The sequence below is a fragment of the Phoenix dactylifera genome, chromosome 12 (assembly GCF_009389715.1).
Source record: "Phoenix dactylifera cultivar Barhee BC4 chromosome 12, palm_55x_up_171113_PBpolish2nd_filt_p, whole genome shotgun sequence".
In the NCBI taxonomy this organism is placed as follows: domain Eukaryota; kingdom Viridiplantae; phylum Streptophyta; class Magnoliopsida; order Arecales; family Arecaceae; genus Phoenix; species Phoenix dactylifera.
In genome coordinates this window covers 4,232,691-4,251,518 of record NC_052403.1, presented here as the reverse complement: position 1 = coordinate 4,251,518, position 18,828 = coordinate 4,232,691, and the positions used below count along the sequence as shown (strand labels likewise).

Sequence of the window (18,828 nt, the reverse complement as noted above, 5' to 3'; positions counted from 1 at the left end):
GCCTGCAAAGGTATAAATGCCCATGGGTCAACGGTAGCTTTGTGGGAATAATTCCTATTAATTCTGGCGAGCAGAGGCTGGGACTGGGGCCTTTGGGACCAGCCATCACTCCCGAGGAGAGAACCGGAGGGGGTTGGCGGACGCTGCTTGCCGAGTGCGACAGCCATCGATCGAGCGGTCCTCGCCCGCTGTCAAACTCCACAGCGACGCCATAAACATCCGGCGTACGTAGAGAGAAGATATAAGAAGATGAGAAAGGCACAGCAACTCATCAGGGATGGTAAGGATAAATTATGGCTGCAAATCCCTTTTTTTTTTTTTTTCTAAACTAGGTGGAACTCTTTTCTGCCCAGAAGATAGTTGATAGATGGATTATGAAATGAAAATAATGATGGTTAGGAGATATAGGCAAAGACATTCGCTTTGAAGTCACTGTCTATTTGATTTAATTTTTTAAATGAAAAAGAAATGTTTAGTTTTTCTGTATGAATTCTTTAATTAAAAATTAAAGGTTCTGAATTCAATTATTGATAGTTTATTCTTGAGTGTTCAAGTCTAGGTGATTTAATATGCTAGAGGAGCCTCCATATCTCTTAAGAAAAAAGAGTTGAACTATAGATATCTATTGGTACTATGATGTCAACGTGCTGATCCGCAAATCTAATTTTGTACTATTGTTTTGGGTCAAGTTACTTAAATCTATTGGCAACCATATCTGATAATGTGCCCGGTCTTATATACTTTTGTTAATGTTTTAAAAATCATAGGTTTTTTTCCTTGTTACAAGAGCACTATGAGAGACAACAGATTTTCTGCATGCCGGACAATATAATTCTTTTTGTAAAAACTTTGGTGCAAGATACGTCCTGGTAAGTAGAAAAGAATGAATGGCATTAATCCTCAATGCTCCATCGAAGGCGCTTATGGCTTTGTAAATGATTTATTGGCAATAATTTGAAATTTCCTAAACTGCAAGCTGCGTAGGATCTGAACTTTTACAAGGAAAAGCTTCCTTGGTCTATCAAAGAGATATGATAAGATAGTATAACTCAATTTAAATGGTGGTGAGCTTAATTGAAGGGCCACTAGGATAAGATTCAAGGCATGATGTCCTAATGTTGTTTCATCTGATGATCCGGCATGGCAGCAACTTCCTTTTTAGCAATTAGACGTGGACCTAACTCGTGCTTCCCGTAAATTGGGTCAAGTACTAGCATTGCCCGTAAATTATACGTGCTAACAAAATATGCACTTCTCTAATAGGAGATCATTCGCACAATGATTGTGAATTCAAATTATTTGTTCACTGTTTTCTTGTACTTATACCAATTATTTGCCGTTACTGCTCATCGCGTGACACGATAGACAAAAAAAAAACATAGGAATTATTTGATACACCTTGTAATCTAAGGCAAAAGCCTCTAATATCTAAGGTAACAGAGTGAGACATCCCAAGATATTCGTCGCAGCAAAATCAGAGACCAAGTCTTCCATGGAAAAACCCAGCAAAACGCATCCACTCATTTCAGCCTGAGACTTCTATCTTGTTTCCAAGCGAATCACAAACGGAATCCAAAATCTTTGAAATGAGAAAAAGCCAGCGAGCAGAAAAGGGAATGAATAAGATATGGGCAATCTGGGCAAGTAGCAGCGAGGTGTGCGAAAGGAGAGCAGCCTGCGATAGGTTTCTCCCTCTCCAACCTCAGACTCCCCAGGTCAAAAGAAAAAAGGCAGAGGCTTAGCATTAAGTAAAACCCCACTCGCCAGAAAGGCAGCACAGTAGGTGGAGGCCCCAGCCCGCCTGGGAGATCGCGTTTGCGTCCCGAGACGAGCCAAGGTCGTGGCCTTTGAAGGGGGGGGGGGTGGGAGGGGAGGGAAGAGCGCGCGGGCACCGAATCCGACCGACGCCCCATGTCCAAATCCCCCCGCCGTTATCTCCTTGGCAGAACCCAATGCCCTCCTCGATCCTCACCTCGCCCAAATTCCGCCTCAACTCTTCTACCTTCTATTATTACTACAATTATTCCCTTCCCACTGCTCTCTTCCAATTCCAACCTCCCCACCCTTCTTCCCCTCCTGCTCCCACAAGCACCAATAATCCCATGCACCGAGCAATTTCCCCTTGTTTTTTCTGATGGCCTTCCCGTCTTGCCTCCTCCTCCCTTCTCCCTCTTCATCCCATGATCCCCCAACTATTTCTACACCCCCTCTCCTCTCCCGCTCCCAACAACAACAACTAGAACAAGAAGAACTGCTCTTTTACTTGCACCTACAGCAGCAGCAGCACCAAGAGAAGTTAGACAAAATGGTGCGCAAGCGTCCAGCCTCCGAGCTCGACCTCCAGCCCGACTCCTCCTCTTACCCCAACCCCACCCGCCGAGGGGGGGGCAACTCCTCCTCGGCCGCGCTACCCGCCGCTTTTATAGGCGATCTTCAAGCACAATCGCCTCTACTGTTCGAGACGAGTCTCACCCCCAACCCTCCTCCCATTCTCTTGCAGGCGCTACCGCCTCAGCTGCCGGCTCCGCCGGCTGTGTGCGGGTTCTCCGGGCCGCCGCTGCTCCCGACCGATGCGGAGCGGGGCGGTGGATCGGGTGCGGAGGGGTTGCAGCTTTTAGGTTCGTCCGGCATTGGTGGGTCCTCTGACGACGGGAGTGGGGACGCTGCGGCCGCCACGGCGTGGATAGATGGGATCATCCGGGATTTGATCAGCAGCGCGACGGCGGAGGTGTCGATCCCCCAGCTTATCCACAACGTTCGGGAGGTTATCCATCCGTGTAACCCCGGCCTCGCCGCTGTCCTCGAGTACCGCCTTCGGTCCTTGACGTTAGTTCCGCCGCCTTTTCCGTTGCTTCCCAGCGGCGGAGCGGCGGAGCCGTCGGAGAAGCGGAGGCGCCCGGCTCCGGCGCTGCCGGAGATACCGCCACCGCCGAAGCGAATCGATCCATCGCCGTCGTTCCCGTCCTGCGCCGCCGGAGCGTCCAGCCAGCAGCTCCCTAGCTGGGAGGAACCCAATCCGAATCCAAGTCCCAGCTATCCTCGGTTCCCTACCCCCCAGCAACCCCGTCCGCAGCGGAGCTCGGCGTCCGCCTCCTCCGACGAGGCCACCGCGGCGACCGCTGCCGCGGCGGCCGCGGCAGCGGCGGCGAAGGAGAGAAAGGAAGAGATCCGCCAGCAGAAGCGCGACGAGGAGGGGCTCCACCTTCTCACCCTCCTCCTCCAGTGCGCGGAGGCGGTGGCCGCAGATAACCTGGAGGAGGCGAACCGCCTATTACTCGAGATCTCAGAGCTCTCGACCCCGTTCGGCACCTCCGCCCAGCGCGTGGCCGCCTACTTCTCCGAGGCGATGTCGGCCCGCCTCGTGAGCTCCTGCCTGGGCCTCTACGCGCCGCTCCCCTCCGTCCCCCACCGCGCCCGCCTCGTCTCGGCCTTCCAGGTCTTCAACGGCATCAGCCCCTTCGTCAAGTTCTCCCACTTCACCGCCAACCAGGCCATCCAGGAGGCGTTCGAGCGCGAGGACCGCGTGCACATCATCGACCTCGACATCATGCAAGGCCTCCAGTGGCCGGGCCTGTTCCACATCCTCGCCTCCCGCCCCGGCGGCCCACCGCGCGTCCGGCTGACCGGGCTCGGTTCGTCCATGGAGGCTCTGGAGGCGACGGGGAAGAGGCTGTCGGACTTCGCGCAAACACTTGGTCTGCCGTTCGAGTTCTGCCCGGTGGCGGAGAAGGTGGGGAATTTGGACCCCGACCGGTTGGGGGTGAACCGGAGGGAGGCCCTGGCCGTTCACTGGCTCCACCACTCCCTCTACGACGTCACGGGCTCTGACACCAATACACTGTGGCTTCTCCAGCGGTATGTAGCTCCATCTTGCCCTACCCTACTCTACTTTATCATGCGTTTGAATTTAAAAAAAAAGGTTGCTTCTTTTGTTACTTCCCCTTCCCACGGTGCCATGATTACCGTTCGGCATAACTTACGGCAGTGAGCTACGAAGAGTAGCTGCTGCCTCGACTGATCTTCTCCCGCATCTTCCCCTCTTCTTGTTCTTGCTCTCCTTTTCAACACCCTTCTTTCACATTTTTTAAGTAGAAGATGATAACAAGTACTGATTATTAGCTCTGCGCAGCGTTTCCTTTGCTCTCATTACTGTTTGCTAAAAACACTTGGTAGACATTTCAGTGAAAATTTTTATTAGTCATTACTTGTAGCCTCAATGCAGTAAATAATGGCTGATATGTAGCATATAGAAGGGCTAGGAATGAGAGTTCTATTGGTCTACAATTCAGGAATGCACTTCCTATTACTACTTCTTATCCTTTTCCTCCCTCAACAAGATTAGATGATAGTTTATTTTGGCCACTTTTCTTGTAGTAATGATTCTTTTCACTAGTTTTAACCCAGTAATTAGTAACTGAACTTTGGCATTGGGAATGCTAGATTGGGGTGATTGTTTCTACTAAGATCTGCTTGAAAGAGAGCCTACAGGTGGTAAATATTCTTGCTTCGCAGTCTCTTTTTTTTTCCCCCCTTCTTTATATAGAAGTTGGCATCCTCATCTTGACAAGATAACATGGTAGTTCATTTTTGAATATTTTTCTCCTTGTAATGATGTTTTTAACTACTTATAATCACTGTACGTAGTTTGGCATTGGGAATGTAGGTACCACTAAGAACTTCTTCAGAAGAGAGCCTACAAGTACTAAAAGCTTCGATGTCAACATTCTACTGAGATCTTATGATAAGAGAACCTACAAATACAAAATATTAGTCCCCCCTCCGGGGGCCAAAACAATATCTTCATTTTGTCTGTTACTTATGAATTGCTAGTTTATTTCTGCTCCTTCCGCAGCTGCAATCAATCACTAATACTTAGGACTTGTGAAAGATACGCTAAAAATGCGCCTAAAGGCAGTAATTATGACTCCTTGGTAGCCTTTCCGCTCCTCTCGCAGCGTGTCATGCTTTTTACCTAGCAATAATTATTACTTTATTACTTTCAGTGCCGTAGCAATAGACTAATAGTTAGCCGTTTCTATATTGGCAAATGGTTGCATGGTTCTCTTGACGCAGGCTGGCGCCGAAGGTGGTAACAATGGTGGAGCAAGACCTGAGCCAAACAGGCTCATTTCTCTCCCGTTTCGTGGAGGCCATCCACTACTACTCGGCCCTCTTCGACTCCCTGGGCGCCAGCTACGGCGAGGACAGCCAGGAACGGCATATCGTCGAGCAGCAGCTCCTCTCTCGGGAGATCCGCAACGTGCTCTCCGTCGGCGGGCCGGCGCGCACCGGCGAGGTCAAGTTCGGCAACTGGAGGGAGAAGCTCAGCCAGTCCGGGTTCCGCGTCATCTCCCTCGCGGGCAACGCCGCCGCCCAGGCCACCCTCCTCCTCGGCATGTTCCCCTCCGACGGCTACACTCTTGTCGAAGAGAACGGCACTCTCAAGCTCGGCTGGAAGGACCTCTGCCTCCTCACTGCCTCCGCCTGGCGGCCCATCCACCCTCCCTCCTCCACCACCACCACCACCACCACAACCGCCACCGCCACCGCCACCACTCTTTGCTCCTCCCGGTAGTTGGTCTGTTCAAAAGGAGACCAAACTTTTGCTCGCTTTGCTTGCCCATCTGGGCTTCTATAGCTAGAAACCAGCCGGCCGGCCGACCGCCTATCTTTCTTTGTGTATACGAGACGGATGTTTTTGCCTGATCAGAAACTAGTGAGCAAATGGGTGAAAAGCACAATGTGTTTGTGTGGTCTTTTGCTATGAGTGCTACAAACGAGGTGGAGACCTGCACTGGTTTTTTCTCCCTACGGTTATTTCCAATGAGGGGTCGCTCTCTCTCTCCCTCTCTCCCTCTCTCCGCTGTTGTTTTTTTACTCCCAAGAAAGAGAAAGGGAAGTAAATGACTTGTCTGTGTGATTGATTCCTCTCTGGCAGACGGGGCTGTAGACGGATAAGGGCGTGGTTTTTTCTTCTTTATTTTGGCTCGTAGAGTCGTAGCATAGCTTTCGTTGAGGGTTGAGGGGGTGAAGAGAGGCGTTATTACCGCATGGAGGAAGCGCGCATGTTTAATGTAGTGTGGGGTTGTGTCCTTTTTACTCCAATTCCAAGCTAGAGTTCAAATTAAGGTCAGTTTTCGGGCTGGGATCACATGGTGGAGGAGGGTGACCGATGGACTGATGGGTTTAGCTCTCTTTTGGGGACCAAATCATCAGAGGCTTGAAGTGTCACGTCAAGGATCGGAGAAATTAAATTTCTTTAGTGGAGGAGTTGGTCGTAGCATTGAATGTGTGGGGGGATGATTCAGTGGTACAATTCATCCGTAGTACCACCTGCACCAGTCTCTCTGTTCCTCTTTTCCGATAGCTCGCTTCCTCTGTGTCTTGTAGTCACCTACTGGATTAAATTATAGGCCGATTGGCTCGCATCAAAGTAGCTCCGCAGTTCAGTTCAATAGGAAGAAATCGATAGTTGTGCCCCGGATCTAATCTGTATCTGGCTCATATTAAAAATATGTGGTAGGCCTATCAACTTCTCTAGGACAAAAAAATTAAAAAAAAAACAGTAGTTGGTGGCTCTTAATATTTATTATGTACAAGACACTTGGTTACGTTATATATATATAAGATTGGAGATAAAATTGCCATTTTGTGATCGGCTGATGGCATAAATTTAGTTTAGATGGGGCATTATTGCTCCATACAAGCTGATATAAAATGATTAATCTAATTGTTAAATTATTATATTCTTTGGATTTTATCTATCCTGTAAGATGTTTTATATGACCGTTTCTATTAATTGTAATGTGTTCCAAATATTTTATCATAAAAAACTTTCTATAAGTTAATATCAAATATATAAATTAATTAGAGAGAATTTCTCACAATGCTTAAGCTAAATTAAATCACAATGATTTGACTTATTACTTTGTTTGGGAAAGATTTAAGAGGAGCATGTGTACGGAGTGGGAGCATATAATTTAATACAGTTGGAGAAATTATATGTAGGAAACAGCCCTTGTATCCAGGAATGCAACATATTTTATATTCTTTTTTTTTTCATTTTTGAGCGTAAGATTGTGTAACCTATACGTCTAACTAAGTTTAGGCCTTAGGGGAAGGCTAATCCAGCTTGAGTTGCACCACATTTCAATGCAGCTTGTGAAGACTCCAATGCAGTAGGACCACAAGCTTGTGGGGTTGCACCACATTACAAGCCTGTGGACCCGCGTCTATTGCTGACCGTTGGCCTACAAACGTTTCTAATAAAATAAAATATTACAATAAAAAATTTATAGAACTGCAAGTCGGCAGTAGGACCAATAATATTTTATCCTAAAAAATATTGGATAGTTAAAAAATAATATATATATATATATATATATATAAGATGAATATGGTTGAAATGAGAAGGTTGAAATAAATATATAGTGTTACAAGAAAAGAAAGAATAATAAATAAACTTATTTATAAATAGGTAGATGTAGTATCAATTAAGGATAAATAGAGGGAAGGACGACTTGGATGGTCTAGAAAAGTTACAACATAAGTCTAAAGATGCATCAATATGAAAGAATAATTTGATACTTGGAGCAAAAATCAAATGTGATTGAATAATAAGGAAGAACTTAATATTGCTGCACCTTTCAAAAAATTTGGTCCTAAATAGAGTGGAATGGAGGAAAAGGATTTATATAGCTTAACTCAACTGGTTTAGGATTATGACTAAGTTAAGTATAAAAAACCTCTTCTCATGGAGTTAAAATTGTCATTTTGTGATAGGATCTGTTGGAGCATTATTAATCCATAGAAGCTAATATAAAATGATCAATGTAGCTATTAAATTATTATATTCTTTGCATTTTAACTATCTTTTAAGATGTTTTATATCACTAATACTATTAATTATAATGTGTCCCAAGTATTTTATTACAAAAAACTTTCTATAAGTTGATATAAAAAATATAAATTAATTAGAATGAATTTCTCGTAACACTTAAGCTCAACTAATCCACAAAGATTTGAATTATTAAGTGAACCAACAAATTAAATAAGCATGATTTGTCTCCTTCCCTCTTTATTACTTTGTCTAGGAAAGATTCAGGAGTAGCGTATGCACGAAGAGGCAGCATATAATTTAATACACATGGAGAAATTTCATTTAGTAAACAGCTCTTGTATACAAAAAAATTCCAATTAAAATAACTCAACGGGAATACAACGTACCCAAAATTGACTTATTTTACATTCTTTTACTTCTTTTTTGAGGGTAAGATTATGTAACGTATATGCCGGACTCGTTTTAGGGAAGTTAATCAAGCTTGAGCTGCACCACCTTCCAAGCCTGCTCGTGGAGACTCCAATGCACCAAAAAACATTACAATATGTGAATTGAGCCATGAGCGGCCCAACTCTATCTAGCAACTAAAACTAGAAGTTTTAGGTTGGAGTTTTTAATTGTTCATTCTCAAATACCAAGTACAGGTGGTTGTCCCTCAAATTCATTAGAAACATAGATAAAAAGATGTTCCATTCTTCCAAAAAATGGTGCTGCATTTATTTATTTATACCCGATTCAGAGCACCTCAGAATCCAACAATTTTCATTGGCTAATGGATTCGGATTCTTACCTGGGCCAGTCAATGTCTATCTCGAGCTATTAATGCATTATAGAGTGATTAAAATGGAATGCAAACCTCATGAAATATCATGGTTTTTGTTAAAAATTAATCTAAGAAAAATGTCTTTTGTTTGCCAAATAGTTTGGGAAACTGCTGGCATGCCTGATTCAAATTCGAGTTCATAATCCACGAAGTGTTCATTATTGATAAATTAGATTCACTTTGAGTATCTTGAGATTTTTTTTTAAACGTTTTGCATCGTTGATTAAATTTATTTCCGTTTGTAGAAAGTAATTCAAAGAATGCTTTAATTTGTTAAATAAACAAGAAGACTTTTGCGCAAAAGAGTAAATAAGGTGACTAACACAAAATCAGCATTTTCAAAGGAAGAAGAAGGGAGATTTGCCTGTGCTATAATCATCTAGATTTTATACTTGGAGATGCATCAACCATGGTTACTAAATAAAGTAGTGAGACCATTAGGATAAGACATAGTTTACAATATAAAATCATCAGAATTAGGAGGCAAATGATATAGGAATAACGACTTAGCACAATAATTTATATATAAATCTTCAATTGGTCGCCTGTGCCAACAAGAGAGGAAGGGAGGAAGGATAGTTGGGCTTGAAATTCTCAATTCCGTCTTTATTGATAATTGTGTGTGCTTTGAGTAGGCCATTTTTTTTATTGACATAATCTAATTAAAACTCTACTTCATGGAATGCGTTGATTCGTTAAGGTTACATATGAAAGAATTTAAAAAGGAGTTACGAGGCAATTCGTATGGAGATCTATAATTTCTCACCATTCTCTGTGAGGCCGAACCATATCGCAAACAACTACGATTGGAATCCATTCTTTCTAGTCACTTATGATTTGGCCCATCAGGTAACAAGCCGCTGGAGTCTATTGGGTCGCCTTTGGGCCAAAATAGAGGCTGGGATTCCTTGGGCAAGCTCTTTTTCTTTTTTTTGCCTCAATAACATCAAGAGCAAAAAACACACAAAATCGACCATTGCCACTAAGAACCGACCTGTCTTAGGCACCAAACAACCAATACAACGGTGTTGGAAAACTCGGCAATTTGTTGTTTAGGCCGAGTTCAATGAAGATCTATGGCAAATGGGCGTTGTTGGGATTCTGGTTTGATGGTTGCTCTTCGACCTAAAACAGCATAAACGAAAAACTCCTCATGCTGGAGTATGTCCAGCAGAAGACTCTCCAATGCTTAAGTTGGGACAATGCCCAAAGAACAGAAGGAGGTTTTCAACAATCTGTTAGGACGTTTGAGCACTTACCTCAAAGGTCTCCCTAAGAAGATGGTTGTATAGGGGAAAGAAAATACCAACAGCCGTGGAATTCGGCCATGTGGGTCAACTAGAAATAGTTGGCCTCCGCACATCCGGATATCAGGCGCAAACATCTCGTACACGGATCACGTGATATCTATTAAGCCAATGGAATTTCGGTGACCGTTTGGAATCTCAGCTAGAGTGCTGCCAACTGTAGGGAGTTTTCGAGGTTCGAACTTGGCCGCGAGCTTTTGGGCGCGCCAGATGGCTGCTTTTGACTAGTTGCGTGCTGGCATCGTGGCGAACTCTTATTGGATGGTCTTTCTATTCTCTGGATATCGTCTTGACTTAGGCATCGAAGAGTCCTCTATCGGATACACTCCAGCAGAAGAACTTCTTCTTTTGTTCTGTTTCAGGTCGGAACGGAGCCATCGAACAAAAATTTCAACAGCGCCCGTCCGCTACAGATCTTCACCGAGCTCGGCTTGAATAGTCAATCGTCTAGTTCTCCAGCATCGTTGCCTCGCTCATCCAGTGCCTAAGGCACTCTCAGGGGCGACATTGACAAATTTAAAATTCTGAAAACTTTAGCAAAGCATGTTACTGACGACGATGCGCTTGATTTCTACAGTTACATATTGTTTGATGTGGTTTTGGAGTTCAAGTAGCATTTGCACAAGAAAGAAATGATTGATGGGAATGGCTTTCCATGAAATATTACATGTTTCTGATGATTTTGCACGTCTTAATCGAACTCAACTTTTCTTTAGGATTGTTGGAAAGCATATATGGTAATAATTAATCGCCTGAAATGATTGATTTTGTCGGTTGTATTCTCACCAACGTCCTATCATGCATTATAATGATCCTTTAAAGGTCAACTAGTTTTACCCCCCAAAAAAAATGTTAATTAGCTGGGTTGGTATACGATCAAAACCAAAGGTGGACAACATTTGTCCGGACCAAATGCTTCAAGTGTTTAATTTTCTCTGAAAACTAGAGAGAATGAAATTTTGACTGGTTATTTTATAAAAAATTAATGCATGTCAAACTGAAAGTTCAAATGAGATTCTCCTCTCTAGGATGAGAGATAGGGTTACCAAGCTACACATGGAAGATACTATGACTTTTGCCCTGTGACGATGAGCTTGAATGATCTTTCTATTTTCCATGTCAACAAAAATACTAATAATAATCAATTTTCATGTATTATTTTCTAACTCAATTTGTCATACATACATCCAACACTAAACTGCCGGCTAATTTTAGATATTTGAGAGATAATCGTCCCATGATCGGTTTTCATCTAAAACCTAACATCTCCATGCATGATGCTCAGTGTCTGGTTATGACCTATCAATGGATCAGAAAAGTGGCTTTTGCTATGATTTAGTGGCTCATATTTGGTTCCCATTAGGTGGACCAGGATAAATAAGTGATTAGAAGAGCCATCCCCCTTTGACAAGTCTACAGAGAAGTATTCAAACTGGCCGAGTCAAGCATAGACCACTCGACGAAACTTTCAATCACCATCGGTCAATCGAACCCATTAAACTAGTCCTTGGCCAGCGGGTCCAATTCTGCGGTTCGTCAACCGGTCGCCGGCGGATCCTGATGGAGGCGTAGCTCGCCCGTTCCGTCTCACACCAAACAGCCTTTTTTTGGCGACGTGTCAGATTCTTAGAGGAAAGCAAGGCACAGAATTACAATTTTTTTGATGGGTCCCATTTATACGTAGATTCAGCTTTCAAGCTTGCCGACGTGTCAACCTATGATTGGTGAACAAAGCAGGTCACTTGATGTCGTGCCCTAACGAGGCTTGGCTGTTGATAATAAAATCTGTTTGCTTGGATGGAATCTTTCGTTGCACGATATTTTAATTTTTTAAATATTTTTAACTATTTTATTTAATTTTATTGGATTTAATTATATTAAAATAATATGCTGGAAAAAAAAGCATGATACGGCAATGTTCCTAAATCATCACTAGATTCTCAAATAGATGCCGCTTAGATTCGCTGTCACGTGTCCAGCGCGTCAGATTAAACGGCTCCAGCGCTTTCTCTTCTCTCCCTCCCGCTTCTGGGTCAATCCACCCCTCTGGCCTTCCACAACTCGGCCCTCTGAAGGAGACCCCAAAGAACAAAACCTAACAGACATATAGCCTCTCAGCCTTCTCCTCCTTCACCCAGGTCTGTTCTCTTTCTCTTAGATCCTCTCTTTTTCTTATTTGTTTATATGTGTCTTTTGGAGTGCTTGCTAATCTTGTTCTCTTCCTATAGAGCTTGATTGGTCACTTGGTCTTTGCTTTTCTTCTATACATTTAGTCTTTGGCTTCATAGAAGAAGTTCTATCAAAAGACCAACAGATTGCAGGTCTTCTCGTTTGCTTTCATTTGTCCATCCTTACATTTTATTCTGATTCCTTTGGAGTGTTTCTTCTTATTGTTCTTGTCCTACATAATTTAATTGGTCTGGTGATCTCATTCTTCTTCTATATGCTCCTTGGTTCTGAAAAGTTCTGATTAAAAGACAACTGGATTAAAGGTCCTTTCTTTTGCATTTCTTTTGTTCATTCTTTTCTTTAATTTTCTTTTGGTGCTTTTGGAGGGCGAACAGATTTCTGGAAAGTAGCAGACCCTTTAATTTTGCTCAATAGAAGGATCTTTTTATTCTATTTGAGGCTGATGGAAATCGAATTATGGCTTATTTCAGTTTGTGTGGGCTGGAGATTGTTTGAAGGAAGCTGGCGATGGATGGAAATTTCGGTCCGACCGAGCAAATTCTTTGGCCGGTATCGGTCTTCTCCGGCATTATCATGTGCAAGATCGTAAGCACTTTACATCATTCTGTTGAGCTAAAAAATATTGCTTTGGGGCATGGAATATGCTGCTTAATTTCAATTAATTGTTTACGGTAAGGTTTATGCCAGTGTCCTTTAGGTTTTGCATCATGGCTATGCTTGTAGTTGTTTCAGAAGGTAGTGGTAGTTCCAGTAAGCAATATATAGTCTTGTATTAAGAGTACGGAGGACTACAGAGCAAATCTTATTAGATTGTCCGGTAGTTGCAATACATGATAAAGTTTGATATTCTGGAAAGCACTTAAAATCCAAAGAATGAAATGAGCAGAGTTCTGAATACTACTGTTTCATTTATGGAAACTCCAAACCCATGTTATAAATTGCAAGCACCATTGTCAGGCTAAGTAGTACTATGCAAGCGGTCCTGATGTTTAAAATTAGAAGACACAACTCACAATTCTTCCTCATTTAAATTGAAATGACACTATGACAGGGGAAAAAGATTTGAGTGTTTGATAGTTTGAGCAAAGTCATGTAACATTTGCCATAACTGTATCTCGATTATTTTCTTGTACTTTAGATCGTTGTGTCATTATTACTTAATTATCATAGGCACAGCAGCCTGTAAAGTTCATCTTGAAATCCTGATGCCACAGTGCAAGAAAGGCTCTTTGGTTGTGCTTCAGAGGGGACAAGCTCTTTTTAACCACACCTTTTCACAGGACATCGCATTTGATGCTTTCGGAAATGAGATCAAAGGATATAAATTTGTGGATCCAACAAATTTGAGTACATCTAAGCGGAAATTCTGTTGTTATGGGTCATAAAGCAAGAGCAAGAAGTTTTAACATTTTATTTGTTCATAACCTTATTAGACCTATCTATATATACCTAGTTATCCGGGCATATGCATGAGAGAAAAATATAAAAAAATACTTGCAAAATGATGGCCTTTGGGTCATGTAAGAAAATCACTTACCCAAGATCTTAGGTGGATATTCTTTTCTTATTTATTATTTCTAGTTCCTTTTTTCCTACTTCCGTAGACTTTTGAGTCACCAAACTAGGCTATATAAACCAAATAATATAGCTGTTTCATTACAATGCCAGTGAAATTTGCATACAAATTTGAAATTGAAGATCGACAAATTCTTAGTGATAAGTGACTTGTAATATAATGTCAGTCATTTAGCAAGGAATTGCTTGAGATAAAAGGATAGGCTTCTACTCATGAGTTAATTTAGGTTCTAAAGTTGAACTGATGACGAACTTTTCATTTGGATATCTCCGATGAACTTCTTTGTTTCTTCGAAAAGAGAAAATTCCATGATATTTATCTTTGTGATTACAATTAACTATATATGATGATTGATTTTATAATGGAATAAATGCTATGGTGCCTTTGTCTTTTAACGCTCCTTGAGGAGAAGAGATACGGTTTCAAGTAATACATCTCTTTACCGCTAATTAGGAAAATAGTTCCACATTTATATATATATATATATATATTTGAGGTGGTTGGGGGGGTGGGTTGAGATTCTCAGATGTGCCTCTATTGTTTTTTTTCTTTATAACAAAAGCATCTTTTTTGTGAAGGTATATGAAATTACATGTCTGATCAGCTTGAGGTACTTTAAGGCATATAACAAGCTAAGCAAATTACAAAAAATTGAGTGGAACAATAGGTAAGACGTACTTAGATATATACCATTACCTGTGAGATGACTCCAGTAAATCAGTTCTACTATATTTATATGTCTAAGATCCATTAACTCTTTCATGCAGGGGTTTCTCCACATTGCATGCAGTGCTTGCTGCAGCAGTTTCTTTCTATCTGGTAGTGATATCAGACCTTTTCAAGGATGGTGCTTGTGAAGAGCTAATGATAAACAGAAAATCAGTGCTATCAGACACCATGTTTGGAGTAAGTTATTGGTTGTCAATTGTACTTCGGAGTTTTTTTTAATAGATGAATTGATAAGCTGGTAGCAGTATCATCCTGTTTTTCTTTTAAAATGCTTCTGAAATTGAAAATGAAGAACTTTTTTGTTTATTTTTATTCGCTTCCTATATATGCTAGATGAGTTTTTAACAATAGTCTATGATATACTGTTAAAAAATAGTGAAATTGCAATGGCACTTTGCATATTGTAGTGTTCTCAGAGATGATGAGTTGTTCATACATTGCCAGCTAAATTACATTTTCGAGTTTTATCAGATTGGGTTAGCTACATGATCTTACAGATTTTCTGCCTTACAATTTTGCATCTTATTTGAAGATTGTGCTTAATAGAACATGATGTTTTGGTTGTTGAAGTTACTGAATTCCCATGTTCTTTTCATGGATTGCTAACTGACAATAAAGAATACGAAACTTAAGCTGAACATAGAGAAGATCGGGAGAAGTCAATTATGTCTAGACATCTATTAACCCGTTTGAAGATTCATGATATGCATTAGCTGCTTAAGAGAGTGTATTGCAAACTGATGAGCCATTTTAGTAGAACAAAACAATATTAATAGCTTCGGAGAACACATCATGACACCATATATGTCTTATTATAGTTAATTTTTCCTTCTTTTAGAATAACCATGGGGCTGCCACCATCCTGATTCGAAGTTGGAACCTCTCCCCAACACAAGTGCTGAGGAGAGAAGTGCCAACCAGCTGGCCTTTAGGTGGTTTGTGTGCTCTCTCCATTGTCGACTAATGAGATGCTACTTGTCTGCAACCAAAGGGATTCGGAACTGTTATTTGCATATGGAGATCCCTGAGATTTCCAACACTAAATGTGATTCCATTGATATGGACATCATTTTCCCTATCCACACCTCACCAATTGGATCATTAGGAGGAGCCGATTGATTGCTTAATCAGAGGCGACACAAAAGTTAAGGGAGTGTTTTGCATGGTGTGCTCTATGGAGACTATTTAGAATATGTCAATGTGAAGCTGAGATGAGTAAATGAATTCGCAATTTAAAAACTCATGATAGTTATTCTGATAAGAATTTATGTTCTTTTCTAGGCCATTTACTTGACTTTGTAATAGGGGATTAATTCCAGAAAGATAATGACAACAACAACAACAATAATATGGGATTGGTCGTCTTTCTTTCTCTTTAAGTTTTACCATTATTTACAAGCTGGCTTTTATTGTTCGATGATGTCTGAGCTTTAGTATCTTTCTCCTATATAAGTCTCTCTTGCTATGGTGACTATTTAAGGATATGGTTGGTTAGACGCCTAACAAATGCTATCTTGAATGCACCCATTCTCAACTTTGATTGGGTGTTTTTTTTCATGAGATGAGAATGCTGGCTTCTGTGGTCAAACCCAGAACCTCTGGTTAGGAGCATAAAATGAGGAGAGGGGTGCCAAGCAACTGATCTAAATGTAGTTGGCTTTGCTTTACACTGGACTGCTTTTTTCATCTAATTGTCGACTTGTATCCAATTGCTTGAATTCTTTTTTCAGATTTCTCTGGGTTATTTTCTCTCAGACTTGGCAATGATTCTATGGTTTTTCCCTTCTTTAGGTGGCAAGGAATATGTAAGTACTTCAATGCATTGATAGGCTGAGGTTCTCTTGTGTAGTAAACCCATATTGTTCTCTTTCCGCCTGTAGATTGAACCTGTAATGTTCTCACTCCAGGTCTTGCATCATGGGCTCTCGATGTATGCAATTTTTTTTTCTCTGATACTCGGCAAAGCACATATTTACGTACTCATGGTTTTATTTTCTGAAGCTACAACTCCCTTTGTAAATCTCAGATGGTATGTTCTGACATCCTGTTCCAAACATTTGATAATTGCTTATATTTTGAACTAAAGCCAAAAGGATGACTGCAGGTATCTGGATAATGCTTGGCAGAAAAGTTCGAAACTGTATATTTACAATGGCATGGCCTTGTTCCTTGGATGGCTGGTATGATCAAGTTTGTATAGACAATGCTTTTAGATAGGGGATAATATTACTCGTTAACTTCATGTCAAAGCACATATCACATGCCTCAGTTTAATGACCAACTCCGAATTCTGATGATTGATCTTATCGACTTATTATAACATCAGCAAGATTTTCTAATCAGATCTCTAAAAACATTCAACATTCTTAAGTGTTCACATATTGCATGAATACATGGGTCCATACTCAAATGAGAACAAAATGGTTATTAAATGCTACTAATATGGTTTCTAGGCTTTCACTATCTGTAATCTGTTCTCTGACCTGTGGATTGTCTCTTTTTTAGGTTGCAAGGATCCTTCTCTTCATCTATTTCTTCACCCACATATATCTTCATTTTGATCAGGTATGCTGCAGATTAAGGTGATTTGGAAATTCGATATAAGAGATCGACTTTTTGATCATTAATACTGAAACTTAAGCAACAAGGAGTGGCATGGGCATTCTCCTTACAAGGCATGCAAAACAATATATAACACCCTAAGTCTTAGACCCAATATACAACACTGTAAGACTTCACCCAAGATACCTGTCAGCACCTTTCTTTGAATTTGTTTTCTATAAATTCTATTAAAAAAGATTTCTGCTACTATATTTTGTAAGCAGCAATCAATACTTGGAAATGCCATCATCAACTTAGCATCTGCTTTCCAGGCACAAATTTTTAGGGATTATAAGAAACACTAATGTTGAAAAGTTTCATTGAGAAGATCGATGGGGTGGTTTGTGTCCCATCTTTCCTCAACAACCAATATAATATCTTACCATCAAAAACTTAATTTTTCTCCCTCCTCTTGTCCTTCTGTTTCAGGTGAAGACAATACTTCCTCTTGGGCGTTACAGTTTGGCGATTGTTCCACCAGTGCTGGCATTAATGAATGTATTTTGGTTTTGGAAAATATTCAAAGGCATGATGAAGACTCTGTCCAAAAAGAGGCACACAAAATGATGGTAGTATTGCCTCTCTCTCTCCTTTCGAAACTCCACTCATCTCCCATTTGGTATTTGTTCTGTTGCATTTGCTCATTTTACTGGTGTGATTCTCTCCACTTTGGGAAGCAAAGCCTCCATGTACCATATAAAGCTATCAACCTCATCTCGGAAGTCTCAGGAAGGATGCAGCAACAAATGATTTGAGGGAAGTTTTAGAAGACACAGAAATTTGCACCACTTGCTGTAAAGTTGATGAATGGTGGAGGCATTGATTCGCTCGCCTTGGGATTCGTCACCTGTTTGGCCTTTATATGTCAGATAAACCTTAGAAAATTCAGTCATAGTGAAGCTGATTGGATGCTAACAAGAACGCAATAAAATCATTTGAGGTCGCAATTTAAAGAGGAACCCTTCTCCTAGTTCTCTTATTGTAGGACAAAATTAGCCTTCAATTTAGAACTATCATGAGGGGTGCTTTTTTGAGCCTTTTTATTTTGTAAAATAGAAAACAATTACACTAATCCTCAATACATATAGTGCTAGTTTGGTTCGCAGGAAGAATTTTTCGTTACAGAAATATTTTTTTCTAAAAAGCTGATGCATGGTATATGATATTTAAAAAAGTGGTTTTCGCAAATTTGGTTGATTATGAAAAAGTAGTACATTCTAAAATGATTGAGCATCTAATTTTCTGAAAAAGTAGTGTAAAATATTTATTATATTCTTAATAAAGAAAAGATCTTATTCCATTTTATCTAAATATTTAAGAATTTTTTTTAAAAAAAATTAATACACACTCCTTAGCCGTCTTCCCCAAGAAACAAAAAAAGGTATTGCTACATGATTAGATCATATATAATTTCAAGAAACTGAGGACGAATGGCCCCTTATCAGCATTTTTCTACAGGACCCAGCCTATAATATAATGCATTGTATCAACCCTATTTATAGAACTAAGGCTTTAAGAAGCTTTTGGATGTGGTTAGTGCTAGCCCCGTTTTCTGGGTAATATGTTAATGTTTTTGGTAAAGCAAGCACTGAGCCTGGTTTCATTTCAATAAAGCTGGGACAATGGAATTGGCTTTGTTGAAATGGACTCCAGCCCAGCCTATTGCCAATCCTAGCTAAGGCCAATGCTTTAGGTCCAAATGGCTTTTGTCGTGGTGTCTTTTTAGGCAATTCCGTTTCCTTTAAGACCAAATCGTGTCGCC

General features: G+C 40.9%; 2 protein-coding genes across 7 annotated transcripts; both read left to right on the top strand.

The window, feature by feature from the left end:
* The first annotated feature begins 1,451 nt into the window (after nucleotides 1-1,451).
* On the top strand, nucleotides 1,452-5,754 carry LOC103705904 (protein SCARECROW 2-like). Its single transcript, XM_008789808.4, has 2 exons — nucleotides 1,452-3,855; nucleotides 5,074-5,754. Exons 1-2 carry the CDS (start codon nucleotides 2,135-2,137, stop codon nucleotides 5,573-5,575), a joined length of 2,223 nt encoding a protein of 740 aa, XP_008788030.2. The 5' UTR covers nucleotides 1,452-2,134; the 3' UTR covers nucleotides 5,576-5,754.
* Nucleotides 5,755-11,958: 6,204 nt separating this feature from the next.
* Nucleotides 11,959-18,101, top strand: LOC103705903 (TLC domain-containing protein 4-B-like). Of its 6 annotated transcripts, none has more exons than XM_008789804.3 (10): nucleotides 11,959-12,108; nucleotides 12,631-12,745; nucleotides 14,315-14,403; nucleotides 14,504-14,642; nucleotides 16,196-16,270; nucleotides 16,373-16,494; nucleotides 16,570-16,645; nucleotides 16,971-17,030; nucleotides 17,496-17,635; nucleotides 17,744-18,101. In XM_008789804.3, the coding sequence occupies exons 2-9, from the start codon at nucleotides 12,668-12,670 to the stop codon at nucleotides 17,631-17,633; spliced, it is 777 nt and encodes a 258-aa protein (XP_008788026.2). In that variant the 5' UTR covers nucleotides 11,959-12,108; nucleotides 12,631-12,667; the 3' UTR covers nucleotides 17,634-17,635; nucleotides 17,744-18,101. The 6 variants fall into 6 exon arrangements, with proteins under 6 accessions (XP_008788026.2, XP_008788028.2, XP_008788027.2 ...); XM_008789805.3 differs by having other exon boundaries at nucleotides 11,960-12,108; nucleotides 17,749-18,101; XM_017842500.3 differs by lacking the exon at nucleotides 11,959-12,108 and adding exons at nucleotides 12,139-12,291; nucleotides 12,435-12,462 and having other exon boundaries at nucleotides 17,496-18,101.
* Nucleotides 18,102-18,828: the final 727 nt, after the last annotated feature.

Bases quoted from the DNA above. Each gene is read 5' to 3' on its own strand.
- LOC103705903 (XM_008789804.3), top strand. From the start codon at position 12,668: ATGGATGGAAATTTCGGTCCGACCGAGCAAATTCTTTGGCCGGTATCG. The intron at 16,271-16,372 runs GTAAGTACTTCA...TTCTCACTCCAG, and splicing joins CTTTAGGTGGCAAGGAATAT to GTCTTGCATCATGGGCTCTC. The intron at 16,495-16,569 runs GTATGTTCTGAC...GGATGACTGCAG, and splicing joins CCCTTTGTAAATCTCAGATG to GTATCTGGATAATGCTTGGC.
- LOC103705904 (XM_008789808.4), top strand. From the start codon at position 2,135: ATGGCCTTCCCGTCTTGCCTCCTCCTCCCTTCTCCCTCTTCATCCCAT. The intron at 3,856-5,073 runs GTATGTAGCTCC...CTCTTGACGCAG, and splicing joins ACACTGTGGCTTCTCCAGCG to GCTGGCGCCGAAGGTGGTAA.